This window comes from Calonectris borealis, chromosome 18 (genome assembly GCF_964195595.1).
Source record: "Calonectris borealis chromosome 18, bCalBor7.hap1.2, whole genome shotgun sequence".
Taxonomy (NCBI): Eukaryota; Metazoa; Chordata; class Aves; order Procellariiformes; family Procellariidae; genus Calonectris; species Calonectris borealis.
The window spans coordinates 6761891-6775593 of NC_134329.1; the positions used below are offsets into that span (position 1 = coordinate 6761891).

Sequence of the window (13703 nt, forward strand, 5' to 3'; positions counted from 1 at the left end):
TGCTCCCCCCCCCCGCCTACCACCGAGCATTGGTTTCGCCCGCCCGCCCTGTCGCCGCCATGGTGGGTGAGGGCAGGGCTTGATGGAGAGCAGCCTCTTCCGCCAGCCGGCGGAGCCTTGTTTCTCCCAGCTCCCCCTCTGCCCTAGTCGTGAGGGGACAGCGAGTAGGCCGGCGCAGCCACTTATGGAAGGTCTCTATGCTTCCCCGCAGAAGCGCAACGCTTCTGTGAAGCTGAGCGCAGCCTGAAGCAGGCGTCTGCCAGGGACAAACGTGGCCGACGGCGCCGTGGCCAGAGCCTCGCCCGGGCTGACTACCGCCCTTTTGCCAGGAGCGAACATGGCGGCGCGGGGCCGCCTTCTCCTGCGGAACGCAGCCCGGCGCTGGCGCACGCAGCTTGGTGAATAGCGCCGGCGGCGGAGCGGGCGGAGTTGCCGTGCGCCTGCGCGCTGCCGCCTCGGCTCGGCCGCCTGGCGGGGGCTGGCGGCGGGGACCCGTTAGCGCGGCAGGAAGCGCCCGGTCCCGCCGCCGCGCACCATGTCGAAGCGCCTGAGGAGCAGCGAGGTCTGCGCCGACTGCAGCGCCCAGGGTAGGCACCGGCGGCGGTCGGGGGCGCGGCGAAGGCACCACAGGGGCTGGGCGAGCCCATCCCCCTCCCCTCAGAGCGGGCAGCGGCGCTTCCTCCCCCCTCAGGCGCTGAGGGGGCGCGGGCAGGTGGCGCCCCGTGAGGGGCGGGAAGCTCCGGGCCCGCCATGGCCGCGGGCGGGGGGCTCCTGTCAGCGGGCCGCCCCCGGCACCCGGCGCGGGGGGAGCGCGGCGCAGCGTCCCGGGGGAAGGCGGTGCTGCCGGCGGGGGCCCGCACCTCCCCGGCGCTGTTCTGGGGGTGTCACCGCCTTGTAGCGGCCCCTTGGCGGCGGGGAGCCGGTTTTGCTGGGTTTTGGACGCGTTTTCAGCGGTTTTGCCCGTATCGGCCTTTTTCTGAAGGACCCATTCTCATACCGAGCGATGGTGCGCTTCAGTTTGCTGTATCTTGGTTTTAGAGCACACAGGTCGCATCGGTAGCCCGGCCGGTACCGCCGTCTCTCCCCCAGGGCAGCTCCGCGCCCCGGGGGCCGGGTCCGCGCCGAGGGGCCAGACCATCGGGGGATGGCCTGCGGACAACGGCCGCGCTTGGGTTGTAAGTAACTCTGGAACTCCTCGGCTTCGAAAGGAGGAAGGGTTACTTAAAGAAGTCTTCCAGTCACGGAGCTGAAAGGTGGGAGGAGGGTGTATGTTGTGTCACTGAGTGGGACGGTGGCCATTTCGGGGGGCTTGTGAAGATGAGAGCGGGACGGACTTTGGGGACGTCCCTTATTCTGAGGGTCAGGGGGAAGTAAAATTTAAACTTGGTAAGTGCATGATTTGCCCCACGGCCTGAGTTAAGTGTAGGTATCCCAAACTTAAAGGGTGTTCTGAAATGCCCTATAGACTCGGATTGGAGATGTTCATGAGCAACATATGTTCTGTGTTGACATGCACGTTGTCTGTCTTACGCTGCAGATAAATTTGGGACCTTATTGGAACAAATCTTGTTTTTAGAAAGTCGGTTGTATCTCCTTTTCTAACCATCTGTAGTTTTGCTTTTCTTACATTTAAAACTGTCTGGTTTACTTTTTTTTAGCAACTGCGTGTATTTGTTGTCTTTCCTTCTCAGAGTTATGTAGTTTTTGTCGTTTGTGTGTGTGCTGCTTCTTCCAGTATAATTACTTACGTACATACTGAAATGAATTAAAACACTGTAATGTAGATATCACCTGAATTGCCAGAAGGTATGATGTAGGAGAGGGGATAACAACTTTTGTAAAATGGGACTTCTGTTTAAAAAAAAAAAAAAAAAAAAATCCTAAATTAACTCCCAGGGAGTTAGTTTTATCTTCACAGAATTTTGTTTTCACAATGAATAAAGTTGCATATCTTATGTAACCAGTTGTCCCTATCTCATACAAGGTAGTATATCTATGCTTTTAAACATCATGGTGTTACGACGCTGAGATAAAGTTGTTTTACTGTGTTTGTAGTTGTTAAGCTCGTCAGGAGTATGCAACGTATCAGAATCGCTATTGGGGTAATCTTGTAAGCCGGCCTTTTAATTCTGTTGTGTTGTGACATTACAGCATTTTCAGATATGTACTTGATCTTGGTGAAGAAATCTGCTGGCTTATCCATATATATAAAGAAATCTTAACTTAATCCTTTCTTAAATAAAAAAAAATCAAACCCTTCTTTTACTTAAACCAAAGAGGATTTGTCAGAGGTGTGTTTGGGAGCTGCTACGTATGCAGCTGTGTCAGGAGACCTGGCGGACTGCAGCCTTTTCACCCACATCAGGTGTACAAAGTGCAGGATGCCCAACTGCTGGAGTAATTAGTACTTGCCCCTCGAACTTCATTGACACATGCTTTATTTCTATAGCGAAGTATGAATAGTTTTCTTTTACATGAGGTGATTTTACGTGTACTTTTCTGGTACACTTCCTATTCTCAGGCAGGAGTTCACCGTTCACACTCACGGTTCAGGCTTGTCTTCATCACACGCTTCCTGTTTTGAATCGCTCTGCCGTGTTCCTGAAAACAGACAAACAGACTTGACCTATCTTTTTAGCTTCTCCCCTGTTGTATTTTGGTATCAGCTTAGGCATATTTTGATTGTGTCCATAATTGGATCTCTTTTAACAATGATTCAAATAAATTCCAGCACAAACACTCAATTTAATTAAATTTAAACCTGAAATATCAATTTTTCCATAACCTCACAGCTCTCTCTCTGTTTCTTCAGATTGTCTAATATTGTGTTCCTTCTCCCTTTCCCATCCCCGTCTGTTACTTGGGAACAAGTAAATGGTACCAAGCCAGGTATGAATTGAGTTGAGGGGCCACAAATCGTTGTGCAGTTTCATTAAAAAAACCTCTTTCAGTTAAACCAGTGTGACTCAGAAAACAGGTTGCAGTGCTTAACTTCCCACTGCTTTTTGATTAGTCCACTCTCCACCACACACACCGTCAAATCTGCTCTGTTCCGTATCATTTAGGCTCCTAAACTGGGGCCTGAGCTGCTGTTGGTCCTCTCTGGCCTCCCCAACACTTAGCAGGGGCAAAGAGCGTTCTCTTGCCCCATCATGCTGAACTCTTCCGTTCCCTTGCCGAATCCATCTGTTCTCTTTCCTTTTGTTTTTCTTTTATTGTTGTCTTTTTTTGCATCACACTATCCACATTTCCAATGATGCCAGTTTTTGACAGATTCTACATAAATGTGGACTCTTTCATCAATGGGGTTTCTATTAAGTAGTACGCACAAGCTGAAATTACAAGCAAGGCCTCAGGTTTTTTTCTTCAGAAGAATTGTAAAGCCCCGTTTCTGCTATGAAATGACCAAGTAAACAGTAGCTGACTTTATCGTGGCTGAATGGCCATTGTTTGGAGCCAGTTAAGTTAGGCATTGAGATGGATGTAAAGAAAAAACCTGATGATGACTGTTAGTCAGAATAGAGTGAGGCTTACAAGCAGCCTGTGACTAGTGATTGAGACAAGAAACGTAATGGCTTTCAGAAGAATCCTATTAGTTTATGAATGAGTGTGTGATAAGGTTGTCTGTAATGAAAAGGGACTAGACTCATTAATCTGGAAGGCTGCCTCCAGTCTTGTGTTGTTAGGTTAGCGCTAATGCATCTCATTTTGTTGTTATTTTTTTCCTTCTTAGAAGTTAAAGTCGTTAAAATAATGGAATGATTTAATAAGGAGGTTGCGTGCTTATTATTAATTTGTTTTTTAAATTAGGTTAGTTTTTTTCTAAAACATATACTTTAATTTGGCTCTGGGCTGTGATAGTTATCATCTGTGAATAGATGCTCCCATCCCTCATGGCCCGTGGTTCGAACAGGTTTGCCTACATTGCCTTCAGCACACACACAACATCAACTCTGCTTAAAAACCACAACTATGATCAGATCTCATGTTTCAGGGATTCAGTAAATTTATTGCATGGGTCAGAGAAGACTTTTTTATGATGCACAATGGCTTAGATGTATTCTGACAGGATGTAGAAATTCTCTCATCAGATACCAGGCTTGTGTTGTACTTGCTTATTTAGCCTTAAACTCATCTCTGGATTTGAAATCAAGAAGAATTTTCCCAAACAGAAGAGATCTTGAATTCCTTTTTCTTTCTCGTGGGATGTGCTAGATCTGAAGATCTGTCTCGCTACTCAGTTGGCTGTTATGGCAGGGTTCTTGGCACGTTGAGTTTCATGTGTCGCTGACAGAAATCTGGCGTTTCTTCTGAAGACTGAGCTGAGAGCTGCAGAGGGACCTCAATTTAATGTCCTGTTGTGCATATATTCAGTTTCAATCTGATGTAACATTCGTACTCGGTTTTATACTTTTTGATGTTTGGAGCTACATAATAGCTAGTATATATTATTTACTACTTCTACCTTCCATTCAGTTTTTTTTTCTGGTTTGCTTATAAGATGGCTTCAATTTGGATCTGTTCAGTGTTGAAGTTAATTTGCTTGACAGTTTTTGGTTTTACTGAGCCTTTAACTTGACACATATGTATCTTGCCCTTTTTTTTTTTACTGTGATACTCTTGAGTGTTTTTATTATTTAATGTGGAAATTTAAAAACATTGAGGTAATATAGAACTAAAGACTGCGTAGTATATGAAAAAGCATGACTACTATTACCACTTTTTATTTATAGACTTCTGAGTTTTTCAAAAGAGCAGGTAGGTACTATTGTTAGAAATATTTCTGTAGGAGTCCACTAAATGACATGTAAGCACTTCAAGAAGGTAATAAATTTAGTGTCCTGTTACACTTACAAAGGGGAAAGTATTCCATTTTCATAGGAAGAACTGCAAACAGCGGGGCTTTTTTTAGAGTTTCCACAGCAGGTCTCCTTGCTGTCCTTGGACTTCTACATCCCCAGTAAGTGCAAGGGCTGTTATTTCCCCAGCATCCAGAGGCCCAGCAAGGTTGTAACATTTGGAATCTCATACAATGCCTAAGCAGTAAAGCTAAGGTTAGAAGGCAGAGCTCCTCAGTTTAGACCCTGTGTTTGAAATACAAGGTCATGTTGTCTTCTGTGTTGTAAGTAATGTATTCTTTTTCAGATCCTTGTTGGGCATCTATAAACAGGGGGATTCTGATCTGTGACGAGTGCTGTAGTGTTCATCGAAGTTTGGGGCGTCATATCTCTCAAGTGAGACATCTCAAGCATACACCATGGCCTCCAACACTGCTGCAGGTAAAAAGTAAAGCTGTGTCTTCCTTCATTAAAACTAGATATATTAACTTTTTTAACATTTTTTATGGAATTTAAATCGCTAAGCTTTTGTTTGAGAGGGGCTTGTCTTTTTAAGCTTTCTTTTTCTAAGTTAGTCCCCTTTTATTTCTCTTGTTTTGCCATGATGGACCACTAAAATCAGAATTGTCTATGCCTTTTTAATTTGATACCTTTGTTTTGGAAGGTCACCTTCAACTTTTCTTTCAGACTTCTGCAATGCATCTGCCTCAACCTAAATTTTCAATATATAGCAAGCCTCTCGTTTCAGTAGAGCTGCTGTTGAGAAGAGTAGAGAATTTTAAGGGGGTTCTTATTACATTCCACACAATAACCTCCTAGGCACGTGCCTGGTTCTGATATCCCAGCAAGTTATGGATGCTGGCACACAGAATATGAATCTCTGTTGGCTTGCTGTTTGCTTGAAAATAATTACAGCTATTTGATTAGTCAGTCTGTGCAGCTAACAGCAAAATTTCTTTACTGCCTGTTTGTATACATTTTGGATTTCAGATGGTTGAAACACTGTACAATAATGGTGCTAACTCCATATGGGAACATTCGTTGCTGGACCCTGCCTCTGTTATGAGTGGAAGGCGCAAAGCTAGCCCACAGGATAAAGTGCAGTAAGTGGGAAAATTACAAAATTTTTGGTTTTGTAGAAGTATGATTATTTTATTCAGCAGTGACAGAGGCAGCAAGGTATTCATGGGAACCTGTGTATATTTTGTTGCTGGAAGAGAACAGGAGTAAACTAGTTATTTGTTCACTTTTTTTTTTTTTTAAATTGCCAATGATTAATGTTTTAAAATTTATTGCAAAAATGGAAATACATGGCTAGAATTCCTGAACTATTGATTCCTGACTTCTAGCTTTGAATAGTGAGGACCTTTACTTGTACTTGAATCAAAAGACTGTTAATTCTCATGCCACGTGCTTCAGTTAACTGAATGCTACTAGTGAGATTGAATTTGGTTGATGAATTAAAAAAAATTGAGACATTTCTGTCACTGAATATGGTGCTTCATTTTAAAATGTAAATAACTGTATATAGTAAGTATAGATCTTAAGTTGGCATAATTTTAAGTTCCACGTTTACTTCTAAGAAATATACACTACATCTTAGAGTCTGCAGATATTTTGATGTTTTTAACAAAAGTAGGCTCTATATAATTAGACAATCTGCACTGGGTTGTTTTTTTAATGAAGATATTTTTCTGTGTCTAACTTTGCTACTAGTAGCATGCAAAGATTTAATGCAGTCATCACTTGTGAATTTTCCTTTTTCTAAAGCATCTATATTATTGTGAAAGCACTAATTTATTTTCTTTCCCTTCTGTTGCTTGGGTTTCTCTTTACAGTCCCAATAAAGCAGAATTCATTAGAGCTAAATATCAAATGTTAGCATTTGTTCATCGCTTGCCATGCCGTGAAGATGACAGTGTTACTGCCAAAGATCTTAGTAAGGTTAGTATGTTTTTTCTGGCAGTCTGCAGAAGCTACAACTTCTGTGTAACAGAACAGTGAAATCTGACTGAATTAAATTAGTTGCTTTTGACTTGAGATAATAGTGCTGAAGAACAGCAATAGTTACATAAACAAATACGGCTTGACTTCAACTTGAAGCCACTTTTTTTGGGTAATATATATGGATACTGGAGATGAGGATGATTGAGTGGCATCAATTTAGGTTAACTTGGAGAAAAACGTTTACACAAAAAAGCTGTAGCAAGAATTCTTGTATACCTGTTTCTAAAAGCATGGCTGAAAAAACAAGTGATGAATCACAGTTATTGCCGCTGTATTAAGTACAATCCTGCTTCTTTTTCAGCAACTCCATTCCAGTGTAAGGACAGGGAATCTGGAGACGTGTTTGCGATTACTCTCCTTAGGAGCTCAAGCCAACTTCTTCCATCCTGTATGAATGCTTTTTTCATTATTTTGATAAATAATAAATTCTTACAGTTCATAATATTTGTACTGATTTCAGCTGATACACATTATATTTCAATCTTCTACTCAGACCTGTTGATTAAGTAGATATTTTTCTTAATAACTTGTAGGAGAAAGGAAACACCCCGCTCCATGTTGCTGCTAAGGCAGGGCAGACTTTACAAGCAGAATTATTAGCGGTTTATGGTGCTGATCCTGGCACGCAAGATTCCAATGGGAAAACTCCAGTTGACTATGCAAGGTAGAAGGCTCTTATACATGTGATGCTCTTATATATTAACTGACATTTGTAAATCATGTGATGAACCTGCTTAGATATGTTTCTGTCCTGAAAATAATTTGACTGTTAAATGCCAATAAGTACTTTTTCCAGAAAGAGCAAATGCATAAAGAGTATAAATAAGCATTTTCATCATTTCATAGCCTGTGTTCTCCTGGGTGTTTGGGACAACAGTTGTGATCCCAGTGAAACAGGCTGTGTCAATCTAGCAGAATCAGAGAAAAGTAAGCTGAGGAGAAGAGTTTCTGCAAGTTCAGCAAGCTGAGTAAACTCCAGGAGTGTGGATTAACTAGAGAACTGCTGTAGGAAAGGGCTGGACTGCACAGATGGAGCAGGGAGCAGGGCATGGAACCAGGCTTTTTAATGGCAGTGAACTGTTAGGCGCATCCAGTTGCAGAACTGCACCCTCAGGAAAGCTTACCTTTAGAAAGGCTCTAGGCTTCCCAAGGGCAGACAACATTCATGTCAAGAAAGATTAAACATGAATGTCTCTTGATCAGTTGGGCAGTAGTGAGGCACTGCAAGATTTGCAGCACAGCACTGAAGATTTTTTGTGTTTATATGCTAAATTGGACGTTACTGATCAACTAGAAGCTGCACATTTGTGTAAAACATCCTCATTACTCTGATTGCTTTTGAATTGAGGCCATACATGGGATCTGAAGACTGAATAAATTCACTTGGTTGCAGAACACAGTATGCCAGAATATTTCTATTTCTCAATGCTATTAATCAAATGTGAAGTTGGGTGAATTTGTTGCATGAGCTCAGGAACTGTCTAGGAGATTGTAAATCATGTATTCAAAATAGCCTATATAATCTGTTTTCTTTTCTACAGCAAAGCAGTAAGCAAAGGTTTTCAGAGTTTTCACTGACTTATTTTGGGGAGTTCATAAAAGTTTATCTATAGTTTTTTGCCTACTGGAACATACTGTTGAAAATCCTGCTGTGGGTCTGTGCTCTTTTGATACACTCAAACACGTGCAACGTTGAACAGTGGCTTGTACTAAATCTGTTTCTCTAACCATTTTTAAATTTTTTGTGTGTCTCAAAATGAATAACTAATGTAACTTTTATATGTGTGTGTGTAAACCAGGCAAGGTGGGCATCATGAACTGGCAGAGCGCCTGGTGGAAATTCAGTATGAACTCACAGACAGGTTAGCTTTCTATCTCTGTGGCAGGAAACCAGGTAAGTAGAAAAAACTACACTCCGAGATCTTTCAGTGTTAATTATAGGACAGTTCAAACTATGGTATATAATGTTTGTGTCAGTGTAACTACACTTTTTATATGCATTGCAAATATTCTAACATTATTAAATTATACAGGAAGAACTAAAGAAGGTTAGTGATTGTGCATATGAATGCATTTATTAGTGATAATGCATTTAAAATTCAGACAAAACTCCAGGATTTTAAGTATACCTAAATTAAAAATTAAGTCCCTTTCTGTTTTTCCATAAATATGTGTTCTATAAATGGAATACCCCTGAAAGTGTGGAGAAACCTACACATAAGATCAGATGAGTACTGTTTAACTTCAAGGAGTGAATTGCAGGGAAAATATAAATTCTGTGAATGTTGAATAGTCTGCAGGGGATACTGTAGAAACTCTTCTAAGCAGTTTCTTCTCATTGAAAAGCAAAAGCAGGGGAGTATTCAATTAAGTGGGTAGCTTTTGAACTCAAGCACACCTAAAAATTTGTAGCCATTAGGTGCCATAAAGGCATCTATGTTAGAACTTAACTTTTTTTTTAATGGAATTTTAATACAGTTGATAAGCCTTAATTGGAATCTTTGATAACACCAGCAAATTGTGCTAGGAACCTTCTTTTAAGACTTGCTAGCTTCCTATAATTGGAAATTGTGTAATTACATGCAAGATAAATTATTCTGTGTTTGCCTGTTGCATATATTCTTGGGTTTCTCATTATATGTCTTTTAGTAAAACTGAATACCAGCTGTATATCCTGATAACATTGAAAACTATAGTCCAGTAAGAACCTATTAAAGTGCAATTTGTTTTCAACTCTAGAGCATAAAAATGGACAGCACTTCGTTATACCTCAGATGGCAGACAGGTAAGCTGCTCATTCCATGGCATGTCTGAAAACGTCAAAATAAAAAAAACCCTAATAATTAAGTTCCCTTTCCTTTCTGAAACAACTTTTAAGCTTGTTGTCATTCTAACTTCTTAGTGTGTGCCTTTATCAATCTTTGAAGCTTTTTTTTTTTTAGAAAGAATGTTGGCATTTACACAAAATCAGAAAATTATAGAAGTTGACTGTATTTGTTAAAATGCAGGGGGAAGGTGAGACAATTATATTAAGGGAACGCACATGGGGATTCCTGGGAAACAGATTTTGTAAATAATGAAAGGACCAATTGAGTTATGTTCCTGATACAGCATTTTGAAACTAATACTTGCAAGAAGGCTGCATTTTTCTCTGAAAATATTTGTACTTCTAATCATCTGAGTGCTTTTAACTTTTGATTACGAATCAATGAAATCATATTTGTATAAAACATCGAGTATTAATCACAAGTCCCTATTTTTCTTTTATTGCTATGCAATTGGAAATAAGACGGCTGTAAGTAAACTGTTGTTCAATTTATTACTTGCAAAATTTCTATGAAAAACTGTAATAAAATAAAAATTATAGAAACTATGTAATAGTTGGTAAAATACTTAGTGTTAACATCCTGTAATTTTTTTAGATATGCTGTGTTTAGCTATTGGATAAAGTACTGTGCATTTTCAATGCAAAGTATTTTGCAGAGCAGAGTAAGTATCGTTTGCCTCATTACACTGAGAAGGAAGTTGACGTGCAGAGAAAATTACTTGTTGAAAGATGCTGCTCAGATTGCAGAGCCTGCAGTACAGCCTGACTGTCTTAGCTCTGCCTGATGTCCCCCGCTGGTCTTTTTTTTTTTTCTTTTTTTTTCTTTCTTGTCTAGGTGACTGCCTACACAAACTCTCTGTGATGTCAGTTAATCATACAGAGGTTTTATTCGGGCCTTTCCCTCCTTGTAGGTCAGGGAAGTCTTCCCCTGGGTGGTATAAATATGGACTCAAAATTTGTCAGCTTCCTGATCTGTGACTTTTATGATAAATTCTGTTGAACTGCACAATCTTCATCTTGTGCCTCATGTTCAAGGCTGGAAATGAGTAGAAGAGATTATTTCTTAATCAGTACAGAATAATTTTAAGCATGGCCCTATCGCTGTAGCTATTTGCCAGCCTGATGGTCACCTACCTCCTGCAGAGACCAGTGGAACAAATCCTGTGTGTTTTCTGTGGACTCGAGTTTTGGTCAGAATGATCATATTGTTCAGATTCCTTACAGAAAGCATTTTGTTGTGCTACAGCTTGACTGCTTCTTGAGCAATGCAAATGTGGATATTCATATTCCAAAGGATTTCTGGGATTCTTTTGTTTTAAATTTAAGATTGTTGTTTAGAAAAGCTTAAGACTATACTAATTGGTGTATTAGCAATATTAGTAAGATCAATGTGTTAAAAACTATATTAAAAATACTAAAAGATTAAGGAGTTTCAAATAAAAGTGACATTTTAATCATTGAATTATTGAAATGTAGAATTTGTGTTTAGACAAGCTATTAAGTGTTGTAGATGTAATGATCACTTTTTGTTTTCATAGCAGTCTAGATTTATCAGAACTTGCAAAAGCAGCGAAGAAGAAGCTTCAATCTGTAAGTAAAACTTCCAGTGTGTGCTGTGTGACACATCTTTGTCTAGACGTGGCAAACTCTGCACTTCATCTTTCACGCTGGTTTCAGCTGCTATTAATTCCTGCATAAATAAATGTCATCTCTGTAGCAAGTTAAAAGTCTGGAGAAAAACATAAAAATAGGCAGAAATGGAGGAGCAGAGATGATGACAAATCCATGATGGAGAACAAATACTTGCTGGTCTTTTTTGGGGTAGTATCTCTAGGTCTGTGTCCCCAGTTCAGAACCTTAAACTTTGTTGTTTGTCTTGCTGTCATGTATTTTATATAAATCTGTTTGTTAAATGTTACTATTTGCCTTTAACTTTCTGGAAAGCCAGCATTACTGTCTCCTAATTAATTGATAGTAATGCCAGCTCACTAGTTTTACTAAAGTGTTGGTGGCCAAATCCTTATACAAGTTAGAATGGGGGTATGTTTTCCCTCTACTTAAAGCTTTTAGCTGAAGCAAATTGTATCAAAGGATAAAAATTTTGCAGTTGGGGGAAGAACAATCCTGGTGATGCTCTTCTGTTCAACAGTGTCCACTTTTCTGTAAAGGTAATGCTATTGGTCATGAAAACTTCAGCTAAGCAAGCCAGCATGTGTAGAACTGGTATTCAAATAGTAATCAATACAAACCAAATATGAATCCTCCTTTAGAAGTGGCTTTCTGCTGTTAACATGCTGTTAGTGGCTACTTTAAATGCATAGCTACCTAGAAGTAGATGGATTCCTGCATTATATTTTTGCAAGTTGTGGTGGGTTGACCCTGGCCAGCAGCCCAGCACCAACACAGTCCCCCCAGCAGGACTGGGGAGAGCACAGGAAGAGCAAAAGCAAGAAAATTCATAGGTTGAGTGAAAGGCAGTTTAATAGGCGAAGGAAAGAGGAAAAAAAACAAGTGCGGCAAACGAAATCGCTCAACACCTCCCACAGGCAGACCGCTGCCCAGCCAGGCTCTGCACAGCCCCCTTGGTAGCCCAAAACAAAACTACTTCTTCCTCCACCCCAGTTTTTATTGCTGAGCATGCCGTGGTACGGTATGGCATAGCCCTTCGACGGATTCGCATCAGCTGTCCTGACTCTGTCTCCTCCCAGCTTCATGCCCACCCTGAGCCTACTTGCTGCTGGGTGGTGGGGTGGGCAGAGTGGGGGAAAAAAGAGAATGCCTTGATGTTGTGCGAGCACTGTTCATCAGTAACCAAAACAAGCTAGTGCTATCAACACTGTTTTAGCCACAAATCCAAAACACAGCAAGCATTGTGTGGGCTACTATGAAGAAAGTTAATTCCATCCCAGCCAGAGCCAGTACACAAGTAAACATACTGGCTTTATCTGAGTTCAGGAATGATGGCAGTTGCTCTTTGGTTAAGAATTTAGGACTCAAACTCTGGAAAAAGCGGGACTGGTTTTCCTGTAAATAAAGCTGAAGCCTAGAAAAAGTGTTAGGTTTTTCACCCTTTTTAGTATAGCTTGTCCCAGAGAAGGAAAATCAGCCTTCTATTCAGGCTTGCTTACGCTGTCAGTTAGTTACCAAGTCTGGTACCCATTACTAATGTTAATGTACTGTACGTCAGTAAGTGAAACATCCACAAAGCCCTGTGACATCTTAATTTCATGTCTGATCTTCCAACAGCTCACTTCTTAACACAAGTATCTCTCTTGAACCATCCACTGTAGGAACACAGTTTGAAACACGCAAGCGTTTTGTGAGTCTTCACTGTTCGGTTAAGCCCACATCTACAGTGGCATTTGGATACCTAATGCCCACAGCAGGTCTGCTTCACCCCAAATACACAAGGTCTTTTTGTGATCAGATAGGAAAGGAAAAAAATTCATTAACCAGTAAAGGAAAAGTGTAGAACAGTATTGTCGTCTCTGTATCTAGCAATTGGGTGGTCGTATACGTCTGCTTAATGGATTACTTTACTATGCAGGCTGAGAAACAAGCAATTACATAGGCTGAAAAGCAGCCGAGCAGAGTTGTGCTCTTGTATTTTCTATGTTATAGAGGTCTTATTACATTTTGTTTATTTTCAAGCTGTAATTATTCTCTTCTACCCTTAGCTAAGCAACCACTTATTTGAAGAACTTGCCATGGATGTGTATGATGAAGTTGACAGGAGGGAAACAGACGCAGGTGAATGAGGCTTTCCAGAATGTGTATAAAATAAATTTGAATTGTTACATTACATGCAAGATGCTAGTGCAAGCATATGGTTCTGTTTAAAGTACGTTTGTATTCAGTAATTACTGATAATGGTAGTTTCTTTGTCTTGCATTGTCTGAAGGTGACGTTAATTGAAAAAAATCTTATGTTTTTTACAAATTTTTTTCTGGGGAAAAAAGCCTTTCTCTGAGTTGATTGTGTTTGTGTTTGAAATGGTTGTCTTTTATTCTTTGACAAGAAACGCTGTTAAA

General features: G+C 40.6%; 1 protein-coding gene across 8 annotated transcripts in view; it reads left to right on the forward strand.

The window, feature by feature from the left end:
* The first annotated feature begins 419 nt into the window (after positions 1-419).
* The window catches only part of GIT2 (GIT ArfGAP 2), a 34895-nt gene continuing 21611 nt past the window's right edge, over positions 420-13703 (forward strand). For 5 of the 8 annotated variants that reach the window (XM_075167516.1, XM_075167513.1, XM_075167518.1 and 2 more), the window contains exons 1-10: positions 452-587; positions 5146-5279; positions 5829-5941; positions 6677-6782; positions 7147-7233; positions 7379-7509; positions 8645-8739; positions 9585-9630; positions 11211-11262; positions 13350-13422. In XM_075167516.1, coding sequence (XP_075023617.1) covers positions 536-587; positions 5146-5279; positions 5829-5941; positions 6677-6782; positions 7147-7233; positions 7379-7509; positions 8645-8739; positions 9585-9630; positions 11211-11262; positions 13350-13422 — 889 coding nt within the window. In that variant the 5' untranslated portion in view covers positions 452-535. Of the gene's footprint in view, positions 588-5145; positions 5280-5828; positions 5942-6676; positions 6783-7146; positions 7234-7378; positions 7510-8644; positions 8740-9584; positions 9631-11210; positions 11263-13349; positions 13423-13703 lie in introns of all 8 variants that reach the window. The other 3 variants (XM_075167511.1, XM_075167517.1, XM_075167512.1) reach the window with 3 other exon arrangements.